At 42.9% G+C, this 16174-nt stretch overlaps 2 protein-coding genes across 2 annotated transcripts; one reads left to right on the top strand and one right to left on the bottom strand.

Moving 5' to 3' along the window:
- Positions 1–141: 141 nt before the first annotated feature.
- bag3 (BCL2 associated athanogene 3) lies at positions 142–5256 on the bottom strand. The gene is made up of 4 exons (XM_057047654.1): positions 4901–5256; positions 2623–2958; positions 2184–2528; positions 142–2066 (listed from the first exon to the last, which is right to left on the bottom strand). The coding sequence occupies exons 1-4, from the start codon at positions 5069–5071 to the stop codon at positions 1317–1319; spliced, it is 1602 nt and encodes a 533-aa protein (XP_056903634.1). The 5' UTR covers positions 5072–5256; the 3' UTR covers positions 142–1316.
- A 763-nt stretch (positions 5257–6019) lies between these two features.
- On the top strand, positions 6020–15154 carry tial1 (TIA1 cytotoxic granule-associated RNA binding protein-like 1). The gene is made up of 12 exons (XM_057047655.1): positions 6020–6654; positions 7056–7152; positions 7531–7629; positions 7735–7789; positions 7882–7969; positions 11054–11129; positions 11476–11584; positions 12060–12155; positions 12250–12334; positions 12548–12671; positions 13027–13190; positions 13283–15154. The coding sequence occupies exons 1-12, from the start codon at positions 6617–6619 to the stop codon at positions 13404–13406; spliced, it is 1155 nt and encodes a 384-aa protein (XP_056903635.1). The 5' UTR covers positions 6020–6616; the 3' UTR covers positions 13407–15154.
- The last annotated feature ends 1020 nt before the right edge of the window (positions 15155–16174 follow it).

Raw genomic sequence — 16174 nt, 5'->3', positions numbered from 1 at the left:
ATATATTCAAATGTGGAGCCCACACAACCATACATACATTATTCAGAAAAGGGATACGGTTGCACTTCAGCTCATTGCATCTATACACGAACTGCATTCTTTAATACGACAACAACAAAAAAACACATATACAAGCTGGCATTGTGTCAAGTTAATTTATTTTCAACCATACCAAGACACCACAATGTACTTTTGACAAGCCAAGACCTTGCAAATCAACTGTGATCAACATTATGTCACAGCCCAGAACTAGTGGAGATGTTAGACAGTGTCAGACAGCATGTGGTCACATTACACTGACAACTTTTTTAACACTTGAAATTCTCACATTTAGAACTTCGAAAACAGAACGCCATGTGCTTGTCCATTATCAGTTAGAGTGAGGTGTTTTCTCATATATTTAAGGCTTTCAGTCCCTTCGTCTGTTTGGATAATTACAAGTTGAGTGTTTTGTTATAAGAACATTCTGACGGGTCAAAACAAGGAACCGAACCTCGTTAGTACCCGAGTGCCGATTGTCTTGCATCTCGAGTAAGATGCACTTCATAACTTCAATCTGTAATTACACATTCATAAAAGTACCAAAATACAATATAATCATATAAATACTGATAAATGTTTTCTTCACACATCAGTTAAACCAATGCACATAGTAACACTCAAACATGTCAGTCAAATCTTATCTCAAATGAAGTGCTGCTGATCTTTCAGCCCGACACATTTCATTGACGTCAAAGTGCAAAGACGGCAAAACCGGTAATGCGTCAAAAAGCAGCATCTAATAAAAATATTCACTGTGTTGTGCGACAACGCAGCGCCGACGCGGCTGCTCGTCTACAGAGGAGGAGAAATGCTTTAACCGTTGACTGAGTTTTGCCTTAAAGCCTTGGTGATTGCGCTCAGGTACTAACTGATGTGCTGGGTGTATGAAGAAAAGCTTCATATTAGATCAAGACAAAAGGCAACGACACAACATTCCTTAAGAAAATACGTTTCTTCCATTTATTGGTAAAGGCCTCTTTTTCAAACTGTGACTAAAAATCGCTGGCGACACGTTGATGGCGACAGTGGTGTTATTTTGGAGACATCGGCACAACATAGAAGGCAACAACATTGGCTTTAAAAATAGGATTGCACTAGGCTACCATCAAATATGTGCTTAATGGCAGAAAAATACCAACACTTTGAATCAAGGCATGCAAATCTCACAAATGCTGTAGAAAGCAGGGGAGATATCCAGAGAATCTTTAAAAAAAAAAAAAATCATATATACGGTGCTTATCTTTCTCTCATCTCACAAGTGAAGCGTGTCCTCACTATGAGAGTTCCTTTCCCTGCTCAACGTTCTCACTGGTGAACATACTGGGCTCTCCCTGCGGCGCCACGCTGTCGTCCTCCATCGCGGTCACACTGGCAGACCTGGCTGGCTGCTCCTCCAGTTGCTCCAGTTCTTCCAGTATGGTCTGAACACGACGGACCCCGTCTCTTCTCGCCTGCCGCACGTCTGCGCGACCCTCCGGGTCGACCGAGTCCAGTGCCAGGAGCTCTTTGGTCAGCAGCTCCTCGAGTAACAAGTATTTCTTATCATTCTTCTTCCCATCAAAACATTTGACCTCCTGCTCCAGTTTAGCCACTCTCTCCACTATTTGCTGCACTTTAGCCAAACCTGGGTGGACGGGACACTGCGCGGCTGCTTCAGCCTCTACCTTCACAGGCGGCAGCTCTGAGGGGGCAGTGGTTCTGTCCAAGGACTCTTGTTTGGGAGGTATTTGAACTGTGATGTCTGCAGTGTGTTGCTGTGGTTGCTCTGGTTTCTGTTGCTGCTGCGACTGCACGGACTGTTCGGGGTGGTGAGGTTGCTGCGCTGTCTGAGGTGGTGCCTGCTGGAACTGCTGAGGTTGTTGAGGTGGAGTCTGTTGGAGCTGTTGAGGTTGTTGAGGTTTTAGGACATCAGCCTCTGGGTGTTGTGGCCGGGGGATCGGTATGGCCTCTGCTTTCTGCTGAGTGCTCTGATGCTCTTGCTCGGGTTTCTGGGGCAGGTCTCTTGTGATTATGTGGTGCTGAGCCTTGGAAATTGGAAATAAAAGAATCATTAGGATTCGTCACAGCCTAGAGCAAAAGAAATGGATGTTCAAATCTATTATTATGAGCTGGAGAAAACCAGCTGTAAACACTAAATCTACCTGTGGTCTCTCTCCCACCAGCTGTGTTATAATAGGTGACTGGCTTCTAATGTGAGGTGGGAGGTGGATAGAATCACGGTGCTGGGGGATCAGGATCGGAGAAGCTCTTTCTCGGGGAGTCGCCATGGCTGCAGGGTAGCCAGGCCAGTCGTCCGTCTGAATGCGGTGGAAGGGCTGCTGGTGTTCTGAGTAGGGGACGCGCTGGGAGTAGACGGCTGGGTTAGTCTGAGGTTGTGTTTGTGTTGGGCCTCCTCCACCCTCATGGATCACTGGGATAGATATGTAACCTGCCTGGAGACCTGTGCTGCTGGGTCTTGGAGGTTGGTGTTGTGGGATAGTGTAAACCTTAAAAATCGACATTCATAATTTAAGAGAAATCGTAAAACTGTCAAAAATGCTGCATAATCAGGAGGTTTTTCCTTGTTTTATTAAATCTCACCTCTGATGTTTGCGGACTGGGTGAGCTGGCCTTTCCAGGCTCAGGAGAGCAGCTGTCTGAGGGTCCGTGCAAAGGTGATCTTGGCCTGCAGTGGCGCCCTGGCGTGGGGGAGGCCGCCCGCCCATCTGTCCGGATATTCTGTGCTGTGCTGGGCTGGATGTAGGAATAACACGGATGCTGTTGCTGCCTCAGCTCGGCACCCTCGTGGAAGACTGGGATAGGGACGTAACCTGGGCGAAGGATGGGGTGCTTCATCTCCCTCACAAAGGTCTTCTGAGTCTCCTGAGGGCTTGGTTCTGGTGGTATGTTGGGTCCATTTGCTGACACTTCCCTGACCTGAAACACAGCCCAGACATGACAAATTGAAGTTAGAAAAGTAAAATGCTAAATGGCTTCGTCAAAACTATTTGTAAAGGATTTTTCTGGAGATAAGAGAGATTAATTAACACTATAATAAATCAATGACATTCTGGAGGAAGGTGCCGTAACATCCACCTGGGCTTTGTATATTTTATTCAGAGTTGAGATCAGCTAGGAAGCTTCAGCGTTACAGGTAACAGTAATGTATAGTTACTAGAGTTGCTAACAGTCGTAGGCTAATACCTCGCAAATATATGGAGCTGCCACAAAGGAGTCATGGACAGTAGTTAATAAGTAGGCTCGTTGATCGAAGGAACTGTCTCGTCTCGTCTTCCACTTCATCCATTTCAGGGTCATTGGGAGGGTACACAAAAGGCAGGTCCACCCCTGGATGAGTTGCCAGTTCATCGCAGGGCCCTATGTGAGCGTTTATGGGTTCGGTGCCTTGCTCAAGAGTACCTGGGCAATGCTCTGAAGGTGTTCTAGCGCCTTCCCCTACTATTAGAACATATTGCATGTCTGTGGTGATAGCTCAGTCTGTTTTAATCCTTTAAGGAACAAGGGTCGTGGTCCTTGAGGTCACCCCCCTCACCCTCACCCCCAACAGTGGAGGGAGAATCCCAGCGACGTTGGGCTTTCGTACCCTGGCTGTTTCTTTACAATTTTAAAACTTGGGACCAATCCAATCAACGTGGGAGTAGTTGGCATCCTCGTGTCCAAATCAACATTTTTCCTGGATGTGATGAGCTGCCAAACCGCTTTCAAAAGCCAAATGTTTTATTGAGAGACAACTGCAGCGGTTAGGGGTTAAGACGTGACATTTCCAGGGAATCAAAGATAGCCACTCTGTGTACTCTCCCTTATTTGATATTTCCCTCCACAATGTGATCATAAACAGACGTGTCTGATTCCTCCCGGGCAGCAGATTGGCACAACACTGACAAAGAGGAAAATCATCTAACTCTGTCTTAAGTGGCTTTAAATAACTGCTCAAATACCTATGATAAAGAGCACATTCCTGTTATTAGTGTCACTCCTGCCAGCCGAGCAACAGGTCACAGTTAAGCACCTTGGCCTTTAAATATGACAACAGTCTTTAAACTTTCACCTCCAGTAACTCTCTGTACAATAATGTGTAAACCTCCGACTCTTCCCGAGGAAGACAAAAGTTATGAAATAGCTGTGAACGACCCTTTGCCCTCTGCCCAATCAGCATGTGACACTGCACACCGCCAGCACCGTTGCACCAATTTTATCCCCTGACAGCTGTGTCTTTTCTAGCAGATTCTTCGGCTCCCTAACTTTGGACAACAGCGTCTGTCTGCGAGACGAAAGATTACCAACTGGCAGCCCGTGAGGCTCACCCAACCCACGGCTTTTCTTTTTTTTTTCTCCCCCTCTGCAGACCTGCGTGTTTTCCACCGCAAATACAGCCGTCCATGCGTCGACGCGCCTGTGCCACACGGGCCGAGGGAGCCAGCGTCAGCCTCGGTCCTTGTAAGGGAAAAAAGTTTAATATAAGCCGGAGGTCGCAATGTTTTCCACCACGAAGGAGACCTTGTTGACACGCTGGAAGCTGATCATAGGTAGTTTTGCTTGCAGCCGAGTCTGTGCGTCATCGGGTAATAATAGAGTCAGATCATGGCATGGGAATATAACAGGGTTGATCAAGCGTTATTACGGGCGTATGAGCTGTCCGTGAGGGGGAGGCGACGGTCCTCGGCGGGGCCTGTCTGCTATAATGTGACGCTATAACGTGACTATAACAGTATCTGTTTCTTTCAGGGGGTATCGGCCTAACAGCCAAATCTGATCCCTCCAACCGGATCGATACATATCGGAGTGCAATTGGTATTTCCAGTTGCGCAGCGGTTGCCGTCGTGCGCCCCCGCCGCCAACTTTGTCCGCCAGCGCTTACCTTGATCGTGTCGTGTCTCGGGTCGTTCCAGGTGGTCGTGCGGTTGTTGTGATCCACGAAGAAGGGCCACCCGGTCTGCGGGTCGATTTTGACCTCCCAGCCGAGCGGGAGAGGAACGTTGTCGTTGTTGGCCATCGTCACTATCGGCGGCTGCGTCTTCAGGCCGTTCATGCTGCTGCTGCTGCCGACTACTGAAACATTTTATACGGGCGACGGACGCTTTAAAGATGCCTTCAAGTGACGTGGAAAGTGGGCTGGAAGTTTCTCGAAATAGCCGGGTTAATGTTGGGGCGGACGGCGGTGGATATGCGGAACGAGTTCCCAAACCTGTTAAGCAGTCGAAACCCCTTTCCCCCCTCCCCACGCACGCACGCACGCGCACCCCTCCTCCTTTCAACATAATAGCTTGGATTTCAGTATTAACATATTTCCCCCACAGGACCCTGGTCAGGGTTTAATCTTTGCTGCAGCTGTGGACAAAGTCCCCGCTTTGATCGCCGGTCGTCAGAGCTTGTTAACTTGGAAAGAGTGAGGTTGACCCCCCCCGACCCCCCGCTGCGCCCCCGTCCTGAGGACAATCCCAAGGAAATCCCGACATTCTTACTAAAGTCTCCTAAATTGTTGCTGAACGGCCACTTGTGAACCGTCTGGCGTTGCTCTTGTTTTGGTTGTTATGCAACGCTGGTGGTGTGATATCATGTGGGAATAATTATTTCCCTAATATCCCAGAGTCATACCTGACATAAAAAATGAATAAAATCATTATTCGATTTCTTTGCTGCTTAAACACTGAACATTGAGCAACAATCGGCAACAATTTAGTTCTGAAGGAAATAAACGTTCCCAGTTGATAACAACATATGTACAATTATTTAGAATACATGTGTTTTGATAAAAGGGACACAATTGCCAACTACATCTGATGGATGTTATAATTTTAGTGACTTTTTTCTTCAAGGGCATTAGGATAAAATACATTGATCACATTAAGTTGTGTCAACGTTAATGATATTTTTTTTAATGTACAGCACTTGATCAGACAGACAGATAGACAGATAGACAGACAGACAGACAGACAGACAGACAGACAGACAGATAGATAGATAGATAGATAGATAGATAGATAGATAGATAGATAGATAGATAGATAGATAGATAGATAGTCAAGCCCCTCCGGAATCCGTTACGTCGTCAAATCATCTTGGCTAATTATTAAAATTTCCTGTTAATTTGATTAAAATCTGTTTAATATATTTTTATTATTATTGTGCTGACATCCATAAAGAACACCTACTGTCACATAATCTCCGTGTTAAAAACAAACCAAAACATTTCTACGCGGGGATCTTTGGCTAAATCTTTCAACATGAAAAACGCGCAACGCCTATGAGTAAAATCAACGCACCCAAGCGCTCCACTTCAAAACAACTCAAATTACTTAAATAAAACTAACTTTCGCGATTAACATTTTTATTTATTTGGGCATTTTAATAAAATATACAGCAAAAATAAAACCGGCAAATAATTTCTAAGGTTAAAGTTCAAACTGCTTTTCGTCATCGTCGTCGTATGTTCTTTGACCATCGTGTGACGTGTGTTATAACTCTTAGCTAGTGAACTACCACTTCCCTCGGTGGTGTAGGATTAACCGCGTGCTTCAGAGTCATTCATCAACGAAGCTAACTAAGTAGTAATTTCCTGCCCAGGGGACTGACAATGATGAACATGGACGAGGAAAGTCTTTCCAAAACCTTGTAAGTTATTTTTAACCTGTTATTGTTAGCATTGTGCAGGCCCTGTCGCTATGGAAGCTAACGTCGGCAACCGGTGGCTAATGGCTAAATGTTGTTTATAACGTGTTTAACTTTAGCTTTACCCTAATGTTGTGCTGGTAACATTGATATTTATAGTCGCCAAGGACATTTTTTAGTAAAAAGTAGGTTAAAATAAACCACGGTTTAACGCTTTGATGCCAGAGCTGGGCCAGATCAGGCATGCTAGCTGATATAAGTACATCTGTTAAGTCATCCTGTGTACGCGCAAACCATTGCTACAAAACACCAGCTTGCTTCCTTTGCACGTTCACCTTTGCTCGTCGGTTGACGCAAACAAAGGGACTAACTTTTGTGAAACTTGTCTTCTTTGTCTCCACCAGGTATGTGGGCAACCTCTCCCGGGATGTGACTGAAATTTTGATCCTGCAGCTCTTCAGCCAGATTGGACCGTGTAAAAGTTGCAAAATGATCACAGATGTAAGAAGCCAAACTATAAATTTGACATATTTGTGACACAGTTATGTCTTCCCATGCATCCTAAGCAAAAAGTGAAATATCCTAGAAATATCCAAGAATACAAGAGGAAATATACTCATTTTTAGAAATGTATATAATCTTTTTACTTTCTCACCTGTGATTTGTTACTCTATTGTTCTTAACAGAATACTTCAAATTCTAATGAGATAGACAAACAGAGACACGCACAGGGATACAGACTAGCTTCGCTCAAACAGATGACTTCATTTTTTGTTAACTTCCCACTAAATTTGCACATTACAATAGGTAAATAATAGAGACAGATTACTGGAATGGCTACAGCTGAACAACTTTTATGTTTGGCTGTGTTGTTTGCAGCATACGAGCAGCGATCCTTATTGCTTTGTGGAGTTCGTTGATCACAAAGACGCTGCTTCGGCTCGTGCAACCATGAACAAGAGGAAGATATTAGGAAAGGTAAGACCATTCAGCCCATACAATCTGGTATGGAGTAATTCTTTCTAGGATTCATCTGAACCTGGGTCATAGTTTCAAACCCTCTATGTTGTTCCGTCCTGTCAGGAGGTCAAAGTAAATTGGGCAACCTCGCCAAGCTGCCAGAAAAAAGACACATCCAGTCAGTATTGAGATGTTGATTTTATTTGTTTTTTAATTTGTCCAGTCCACATTTTTTTGTGGTAAGTTTTTTGGTCTTCTCTTTTGCTCTAGATCACTTCCATGTGTTTGTGGGCGATCTGAGTCCTGATATCACCACCGAGGACATCAGGGCTGCTTTTGCACCCTTTGGTCATATCTCGTAAGTTTTCTCTTGTAAAGGGGATTTATTTTCATGTCTAGTAGTTTTTGTGCAGCATACACCAGTTTTGTCTGTGGATTGGGACACAAAAACCTGACCGATATCTGTCAGAACTTGCTTAAAGGACGACAGTATTAGATCGTGTTTCTTGTTGGGTTTATAGAACAAGGAATGACAAGAAGACGGCTCACTTACACACACCAGATGATTTAAATGTGTTTGAACAAGCTGAAATGCGATAAGCTGTGATCCCCGGGGCACTTGGTGCTGGTAGGATTTCCAGTTTTCGCTCTTGAATCGTGTATTAAAGTTTCGCTGCTGCTGCTGTGGTGAGGTAGGGCCTCAGTTCAGCACAAGCTGGGTGTTCCCTGGTTGGAATCTACCAGCTGACCTGGCTGATTTTAAAACAAGGACACACGTCCTTGATTTATTTTGTTAAGCCGTCTTTACAGTTGACGAGGTTCATCCAGTCTTAGAGTATCTTTTGTGGGGCGGCCACGGTGTCAAAACCCAGGCCTGGAGGGCCAAGCATGTTTTCTGACAGGTAGTTACACCGGGTCCCCACTTGCCGCTCTTTTCTGCCTGGATTGCTGCCCTCTGGGGACTTTGTTATGACACCCCATGTTCTAAGGGTTTTGCTAAGGTGAATTAAATAGGTGCTCATTTTAAAGCCAGGATCTGTATCATATATTTCAAATTTTAGATGCCATAACAGCCTGGGGGCTGTACTATGATGTACGTTAGACCTGTCTGTGCTTTCTAAGGACACCCGACATTGGGCCTAACTGCTATATTAACCTATGTCTAATAGAAGTGTGGAAAAGATAACGGCGTTGCAATTCTCGGTATTGATTTTCCAATTTATTTGCTGTAACTTTACAGCTACTTGCATAACTCTTCATACTTGTGAAAACTATTCTAAACGTTGTTGTCCCTTGAGCGATGAAGGATGCCTGCTGGTTAAAGACATATTTCTTTCTTTTTTTCCTACCGCCTGCAGTTACACATGGTGTGCATTGTGCAGAGATTACCTGCAGCTATATGTCTTAGATTAAACACTGATTGTGAGTGGTTACTGTCAGCTCACCATTGGCTTAATGCCTAGTATATACAGTGATCCCTCGCTATATCGCGTTTCATCTTTCACGGCTTCGCTGCTTCACAGATTTTTTTTGCGAGTCGTTCATTGCAGTTCTCAAATATAATCGAAGGTGGCATATCCGTTTATAAAAATCTTCTTGCTCAGAAAAAGAGAGCGCCAACAACTACCCATAACAATGTTCTTCTCTCGGAGAAAGACTCCTGCGCCTTCAGTAGAAACAGACGCTCCAGCGGAGCGGAGTCAGGACGAAGAGGCACAGCTGGGTACGCGAGTGACAATGTTTCCAACCTTGTATTACTATATTAAAATTATTGTTTTAAACAAATTTTGGGCTTTAAAACAGGTTTTGATTTTTGGTTTCATTCTATAGTTCAGTATTGCATTGTAAAATAATTTAAAAAAATAAAGCTGACTACTTCACGGATTTCACTTTTCGCATGTTATTTTTGGAACGCAACTCCCGCGATAAACGAGGGATCACTGTACAGGAGACTGGTCGGCATATATTTTGGAATCAAGCACTTACTGGTCAACTAAAGCGTGGAGTATTGTCCTGAAGTTGAAACACATTCATATTTTCTTCCCAGCAGATCTACTGGAGTCTCCACCAAACTATCCATATGCCTCTAAACACTCTTTTGCACGTAACGATCAAATATGTTCCAGCAGGGAGTCTTTTCCCCATCGCAGCACTCTCAGTTATACCTTTAGTCATTTTATACAGATTTGTTTCATTTTTCAAAATTGTGTATTTGCAAAGACAACACTGACGAGTGAGTGCATAGCCAATTGGAAGTGATCCATCCCATCTAGGTCCAGAGGAGAGGGCATATGAGAAAACCTCTAATATAACCTTTTTAATGCAAAGATACCCTTCCAAATCTGTAATGGACCATCTTATGGTCATAACGTCTTGTCCCTGCAGAGTCAACCTTTTGTAGGCCAGCTCTGTGCTTGACTTGATCACTGTCACTGATGGCTGTGGTGCAGTCACCTGTAGTGACAAGGGATGGGATAATTCCTATCTTACACCTCATTTGAGAAGATAAATATGTAGCTTGTGCAGTCGACATTCTGCCAGATTTGTCAAGACCTAACGGTTACTCTTGCTTTGATTTCAAATACACTATTAAGGGCGTGGGATGTACCTGCCAGCTAAATGTGTGTATGAACCTGACTAGCTTTTAGTCCCTGGTCTCAGTGAAGTAATAGCCCTTTGGTTATTTTACAGAAATTCTCATAGGATTGGAAAGGAGCTTGAAGGCTAACAGCAAGGAACTGTGCACTCTGGAGACTCAGATGTAGTTTTTTTTTCTCTATTCCATTCTTTCCATTTGTGTATGTGTAGCAGCTGTGTGTTAACACGATTTAACTTGGCATAGCACATCACAATGCCTACTGTACATCTGTACATGTCTGTTTAGATTATGTCATTTGTTTTGCATAGTGTTGTCTTTAGTGCAGTGATTCTCTTCCAAAAAATTTCTGAAAATGTCAATTTCTCAAAATTTGCAGCTTCCCATACTCCATATTGGTGGTAAAGCATTGACCAGGAAAAATAAAGAATCTGTTAACAGGCCATGTATGCCTTTTTAATTCCTTTTTCCTCTTTTGATATGTTCTATATATTTCTACTTGTAGGAAGAGCACCCTGAGCAGACTTTAAGAATGCATGGTAATTCATATAATTTGTTCCTTTGTCAATTTAAATCAGTAGCTTGAGCAGAATGACCGAGACGCGGTGCTCCAGTCTCGATGATCCATTAAATCATCTGAAATAATTTAGTAATAATTCAGTAGGATGCATGTGTTTAGACCTGTTTTCTTTCAATCTTTGAAGTTTTATTATGAGACGACGCTTGGTGCCAATTCGTGATAGCTAATTATGTAGGACAGGACTCACACTTGAGTGTGTTTTGCGTGCTTCATATTTTGCTTTAAATTGGTGCATGTGCTGAACTGGTTTTTACGTTTGCCTCCAGGGACGCCCGTGTTCTGAAGGACATGGCAACAGGCAAATCAAAGGGGTATGGATTTGTGTCCTTCTACAACAAACTGGTAAGGCTCCAGTGGGAGAGCTCAGACTTCCGCTTGTTTCTAGTTCCTCTCTTTCTCTTTAATATCTCACTCGTAATTCTAGTGACACGAGCCAACTGTTGTACCTGCAGTTGAAAATCACTCGATGCTTTTTTTAAGTTGAGCAAGTAGAGCAGCGGACCAGAGCTACAAAGACAAGATGGGCTACACAATGAAGGCTATTATTGCACTTATGTCCAGCTCTACATGCACCACAGTTTTTTATCTTTAGAGATGGATTGCGGCCGTGCATATTTTCAGTATGAGGCTAAAATCACACTTGGTGTAACAATATACTGATTCTACCCCTAAAATGATATTTGTGCAGGATGCTGAGAATGCCATCAGTAAAATGGCCGGCCAGTGGCTTCAAGGACGCCAGATCAGGACTAACTGGGCAACACGTAAACCTCCAGCTCCCAAAAGTTTCCAGGACAGTAAGTTTTAGCGCCTGACAGAAATGGAAACAAGCAACAATTTTTTTTTTTTTTGCTGGGACACGGCTAAAGAGCAGGGCTCTATTTCTGTTACCTGCAAGTTCATGGGAATGTACAAAATCTCCCAAAGCCGCTGATGATCCGTTTTAAACAATTATTGCAAGCCTCGACCCAATGTTGCTGGACTCATGAGCATTAGTGCTCGGTCAGACCGCAGCAGAGAAAGAAAGAAGCCCGTGGTCGCGTACAAAAACACTTTTTTTTCCCCCTAATCACCCAATTAGAGTTTTTATAGTAATAATTTCAGAGGACAAAGCTTAACTAAATTATTGAGACCTACAATGGATGAGATGACATAAATTCACTTTAGGACAGTTCAAAATGTATTTGGAGATGATTTTGGGACGAAGGCCCCGGTAAATAGTCAGATTTCTTTTGAGTTTTTGTCTTAGCTGGTCGCTTTCTTGTTTTTCAGATGGCTCGAAACATCTCAAGTTTGATGACATAGTGACTCAGTCAAGTCCTCACAACTGTACTGTGTACTGTGGAGGGATCCAGTCAGGACTGACTGGTAAATGGGATTTTTAATAAAGTAGCTTTGTAATAACGATAATACCTTCATCATAACATTTTAGAACTCTCTAATCTCTTTCCTTCTCTTTCAGAACACCTAATGCAACAGACCTTCTCACCATTTGGTCAAATAATGGAAATCCGGGTTTTCCCGGACAAAGGCTACTCCTTCGTCAGGTAATTAGTGCTCATTGCAGCTTTTGGCCTGTAGGTGTCACTAAAACCCCATTGTTTATCCATTTGTGCGACATCACTTATTTTGTCTTGCTCCTATTATTATCCTTTGTTTTATTTTGCTTCAAATATATAAATACATAATATTACTCTTAAGTATTAACATATTTTGCAATCTTATTGATTCAATTTTTTCTTTTTTCCCTCCTCCATTAGGTTTTCTTCTCATGACAGTGCTGCTCATGCTATTGTTTCAGTAAATGGCACAGTCATTGAGGGGAATCTTGTGAAGTGTTTCTGGGGCAAAGAATCTCCTGACATGCAAAAGAATTCACAGCAGGTAAGCGTCAGAGATAAAGGAACCAAAGAGAGAGTGCTGCTGGAGGCAGTGGGAGCTTTTATTTTGCTCAGATTATGAGCAACAACACTGCAACTGTTTTACAACTGGGTTAAAAACCACATCCTGAGTTACACAATGAACAGGAGACCTGTTCGGATCAAACAACCAGTATGTTGTCTACATTTCCAAAAAAAGAGAGGAAAAATCTGCATTCGGAAATCTGCTCATCATCAGCATTTTAGCCCTTCATTTATCGTGAATCGATGTAAATTCTCAATCTGACAAACGACCATTCATGTGCATGTTTTTAACAGGGTTGTGCATTAATTGAGTTTGTTGTCTGTGCATCATTCAGGTTGAGTACAATTATTGGGGACAGTGGAATCAACCCTATGGAAATCCTCAGCAGCAGCAGCAGCAGCAGCAGCAGCAGTATGGGCAGTATATGACCAATGGATGGCAGGTTCCCTCCTACAACATGTACGGGCAGACCTGGAACCAGCAAGGATTCGGAATGGAGTGAGTCTTTTTTGTGCTCACTTTTCGAGCTGCAAAAGGCCTTCAGCCTCTCTTTGCTCACGTTCGACCGCTCTTGATGTGTGTGTCCTCAGGCAGTCTCAGTCATCGGGCTGGATGGGCGGGTTTGGGTCACAGTCCGCCCAGGCCGCAGCTCCCCAGGGCCCAGTCATGTCCAACCTGGGCAACTACAACATGGCGGGTTATCAAACGCAGTGAGCCGAGTGTGAAACCAAGGGCATTTTTCTTTTTAAATTTTGGTCAACTGCTTTGGTACAAAAAGGCAGAGGCCCTATTCACAAAGCCTTTGTAACGGATTGTCGCTTTTCAACAACAGGTTTATCTTCACAGTTGTAGGTCGTTCTTTGGCCCAGAACTTTGTAATACCTTATACAACGATGCTTATTCACAGTCGTGTGAAATGAAAGTGCTCTTGGGCTCATGTAAAGCCAAAATAACCTTTTTTTCCCCACATTGTTACCCACATTAGAGTGTGTGAATGAAGATGTGTAGCATTCTCTTTAGCTGAGAGAACCGTGGTGCTTTCCCTCGTCCCCCGCACACCGCACGTACTGACCCACAGCCCAGAATATCGATCAACGTCTGCCCCGTATGAATGTTTTTTAGTAGTCGTAGTCTATCCAAATATGAGTACCAAATAATTACAGTGAAGATGAAAGCACAAGTAGAAATAGCAATAGATGCCCTCGGTTTACCAGTTTTTATTGCTAGTTGGGGATGTTTTTTACTTCCACGGGACTTTTTTCTGCCATTTTATACAGCAGACAGTAAAATGTCACCTAGTCTTAATGCGTAGAAATTTTTTGGGTCACGTAGATCACTTTTGGAATTAGGATCTAGTGTTGTACAGACCTGGCAGAATAGATTGTTCATCTGATTGTGCAGCACACTGCACAGAGCTGAACCTGCACCTTTTGCAGCTTCAGCTCATAATCAGTCTATTTAAAAAACTTATTTTCATATATAAATGACTGCTTTGTGAATAGGCTCCAGAGTGGGGGCGGGGCGGGGGTAACTTTTCCAGTGTATGAGCGGCAAAAGTATTTGTAAAAACAACTGTGGCTTTAAAGGAGAATAAGTGAGAAGAGAAGCGGCGTCTCTTGGGTTTTAGGTTTGTTTTGTCTCGTGTGAGTGATCAGCTGCGTTCTTTTGGACTTGAGTTTTGAATTTATAATATTCTGGATCGGACTGCTTTATAATATATTGTTTAAGAGGAGACTCAAACTCAGCTGATACCTTGTATAAAGAAAATAATATCAAACCAGCTTGGACCTCAGACTTTCTAAGATAACTAACTGCTCACTGATTCTGGGGCCGGATTCCTGGGAAAAAAAAGTTAAAATCTTGGATATATTCTTCTTTTGGAATGTCTGTGCTTTGGCTAAGAACTGAATTTAGCTCGCCGACTCTCCCATAAAACCAATTCAGCAGCTTCTCTTTGCATGTTGTTCAGATTCAGTTGCATACGTGCCATTCTGTACGAAATTAGTCTTTCCGGACTCATTTTCTTAATCCACAAGCCAATCTTAATGTTTTTATTTGAGCTGGCGGCGTGTATTGGAGCCAGGGTGGCGGTTGCTGACAGTGTAAATACAGGCCACAGGTCTCCTGTACATAATGTAGGTAGAATGTTACAAAGTGAAATTACAGCGTTCAAACTCGGCAATATAATTTATGATTGAGCCTTAATACACGTCACAGCAATTTGAAACTATGGGTTACTTTTAGGCTATGGTATTACTCCAGATTCTTTACCTTTTGTGGAATTTCGTTTTATTTTTTCCTTTTTTTTTAATTTCCATGAATACCCTCCACACAGGTGACGCTTCAGGTTGATTTACACAATAATGTAATATAGTTATTGCTGAAAAACATGTAATTTTCCAAGAGTACATTTAAGATGAAGAGCTGAAGTGTTTAATAATAAAGGATCATTTCTGTGGAAAGTTTCTTTAAATAATTGAAAAAAAACACATTTGAAACATCTTATTTTCCAGAACCTTTTTTATTGAACAGACACATTGTGATTTAGAACCACTGTCAATGCAACACTTCCAATTACACATTTAACGAGTTGGAACGTTCGGATCTAATAGAGACGGTATTTTCACAGTGCCATTTTGTGTGCTTCTATACACCAACTTAGCAGATTTGCATTGACATTACGATAATTAATGTAGAAGCATGAAATGGATTTAAAGCCAGTTAACGGATGGCTACGTGCCAGTTGCCCACTGCAGCCGCCTTTTATTTCTCTGATCTCTTAAATAAATAAAAACTTGCTCTGTTGAGGTGGAGATCAGGTTCACTGTTGGTTTTTCCCAAAGCTGACCAAACATCAGTGGGTTGTTCTATTAATCTGTTAAAAACAGGAGGAATTTAGACACCTTTGCAGCTGTTGGCCAAAGAACTCCAAGAGTTCCGTATGGATTTGAATGAAGTTTCCAGGAAAGGTCAACAATGGTGCGAGGAAGAGCTCGTTAAATTTTGATGATGTTCAGATTCCCGGAGATCGACAACAAGCACAGAAGATTTGATCATAACCAGCCTACTATGGTATGGAAGCTACCGCCTGTATACAGTTACTGTATACTGACAGCTATTCTTGAGTAACTCCACTGAAGGGAGGGAGGATGCTGGGACAGCTGCTCCTCCTGTGAGGCTGCTTGGGTGGAATTTGCAGTTTGTGGAGAAATGAGCTGCTTGGTGAAGGTCCGAATGCTTTTTAGTGAGGCACGTGTTTCATTTTTATTTACTATGCATCTACAGAGGCAAATCGAAGACCTGTCACATTCCATAGAATTACTCAGTGAAAAGCAAAGGACGAAAGAACCTCTGCGGACCCTTAAACAGATGAAAGTGAATCCTTCACTCCAACATTTGGTGGCCCAGACATGAGATTAACCAGCACAAATGATACTACTGTGCAAACACACTATTGCACAATTACAAATATGTAGCTGTCA

The sequence above is a fragment of the Takifugu flavidus genome, chromosome 11 (assembly GCF_003711565.1).
Source record: "Takifugu flavidus isolate HTHZ2018 chromosome 11, ASM371156v2, whole genome shotgun sequence".
NCBI classification, from domain to species: domain Eukaryota; kingdom Metazoa; phylum Chordata; class Actinopteri; order Tetraodontiformes; family Tetraodontidae; genus Takifugu; species Takifugu flavidus.
Note: the sequence above shows the minus strand (reverse complement) of the source record. Positions and strands in the feature narration are given on the sequence as shown.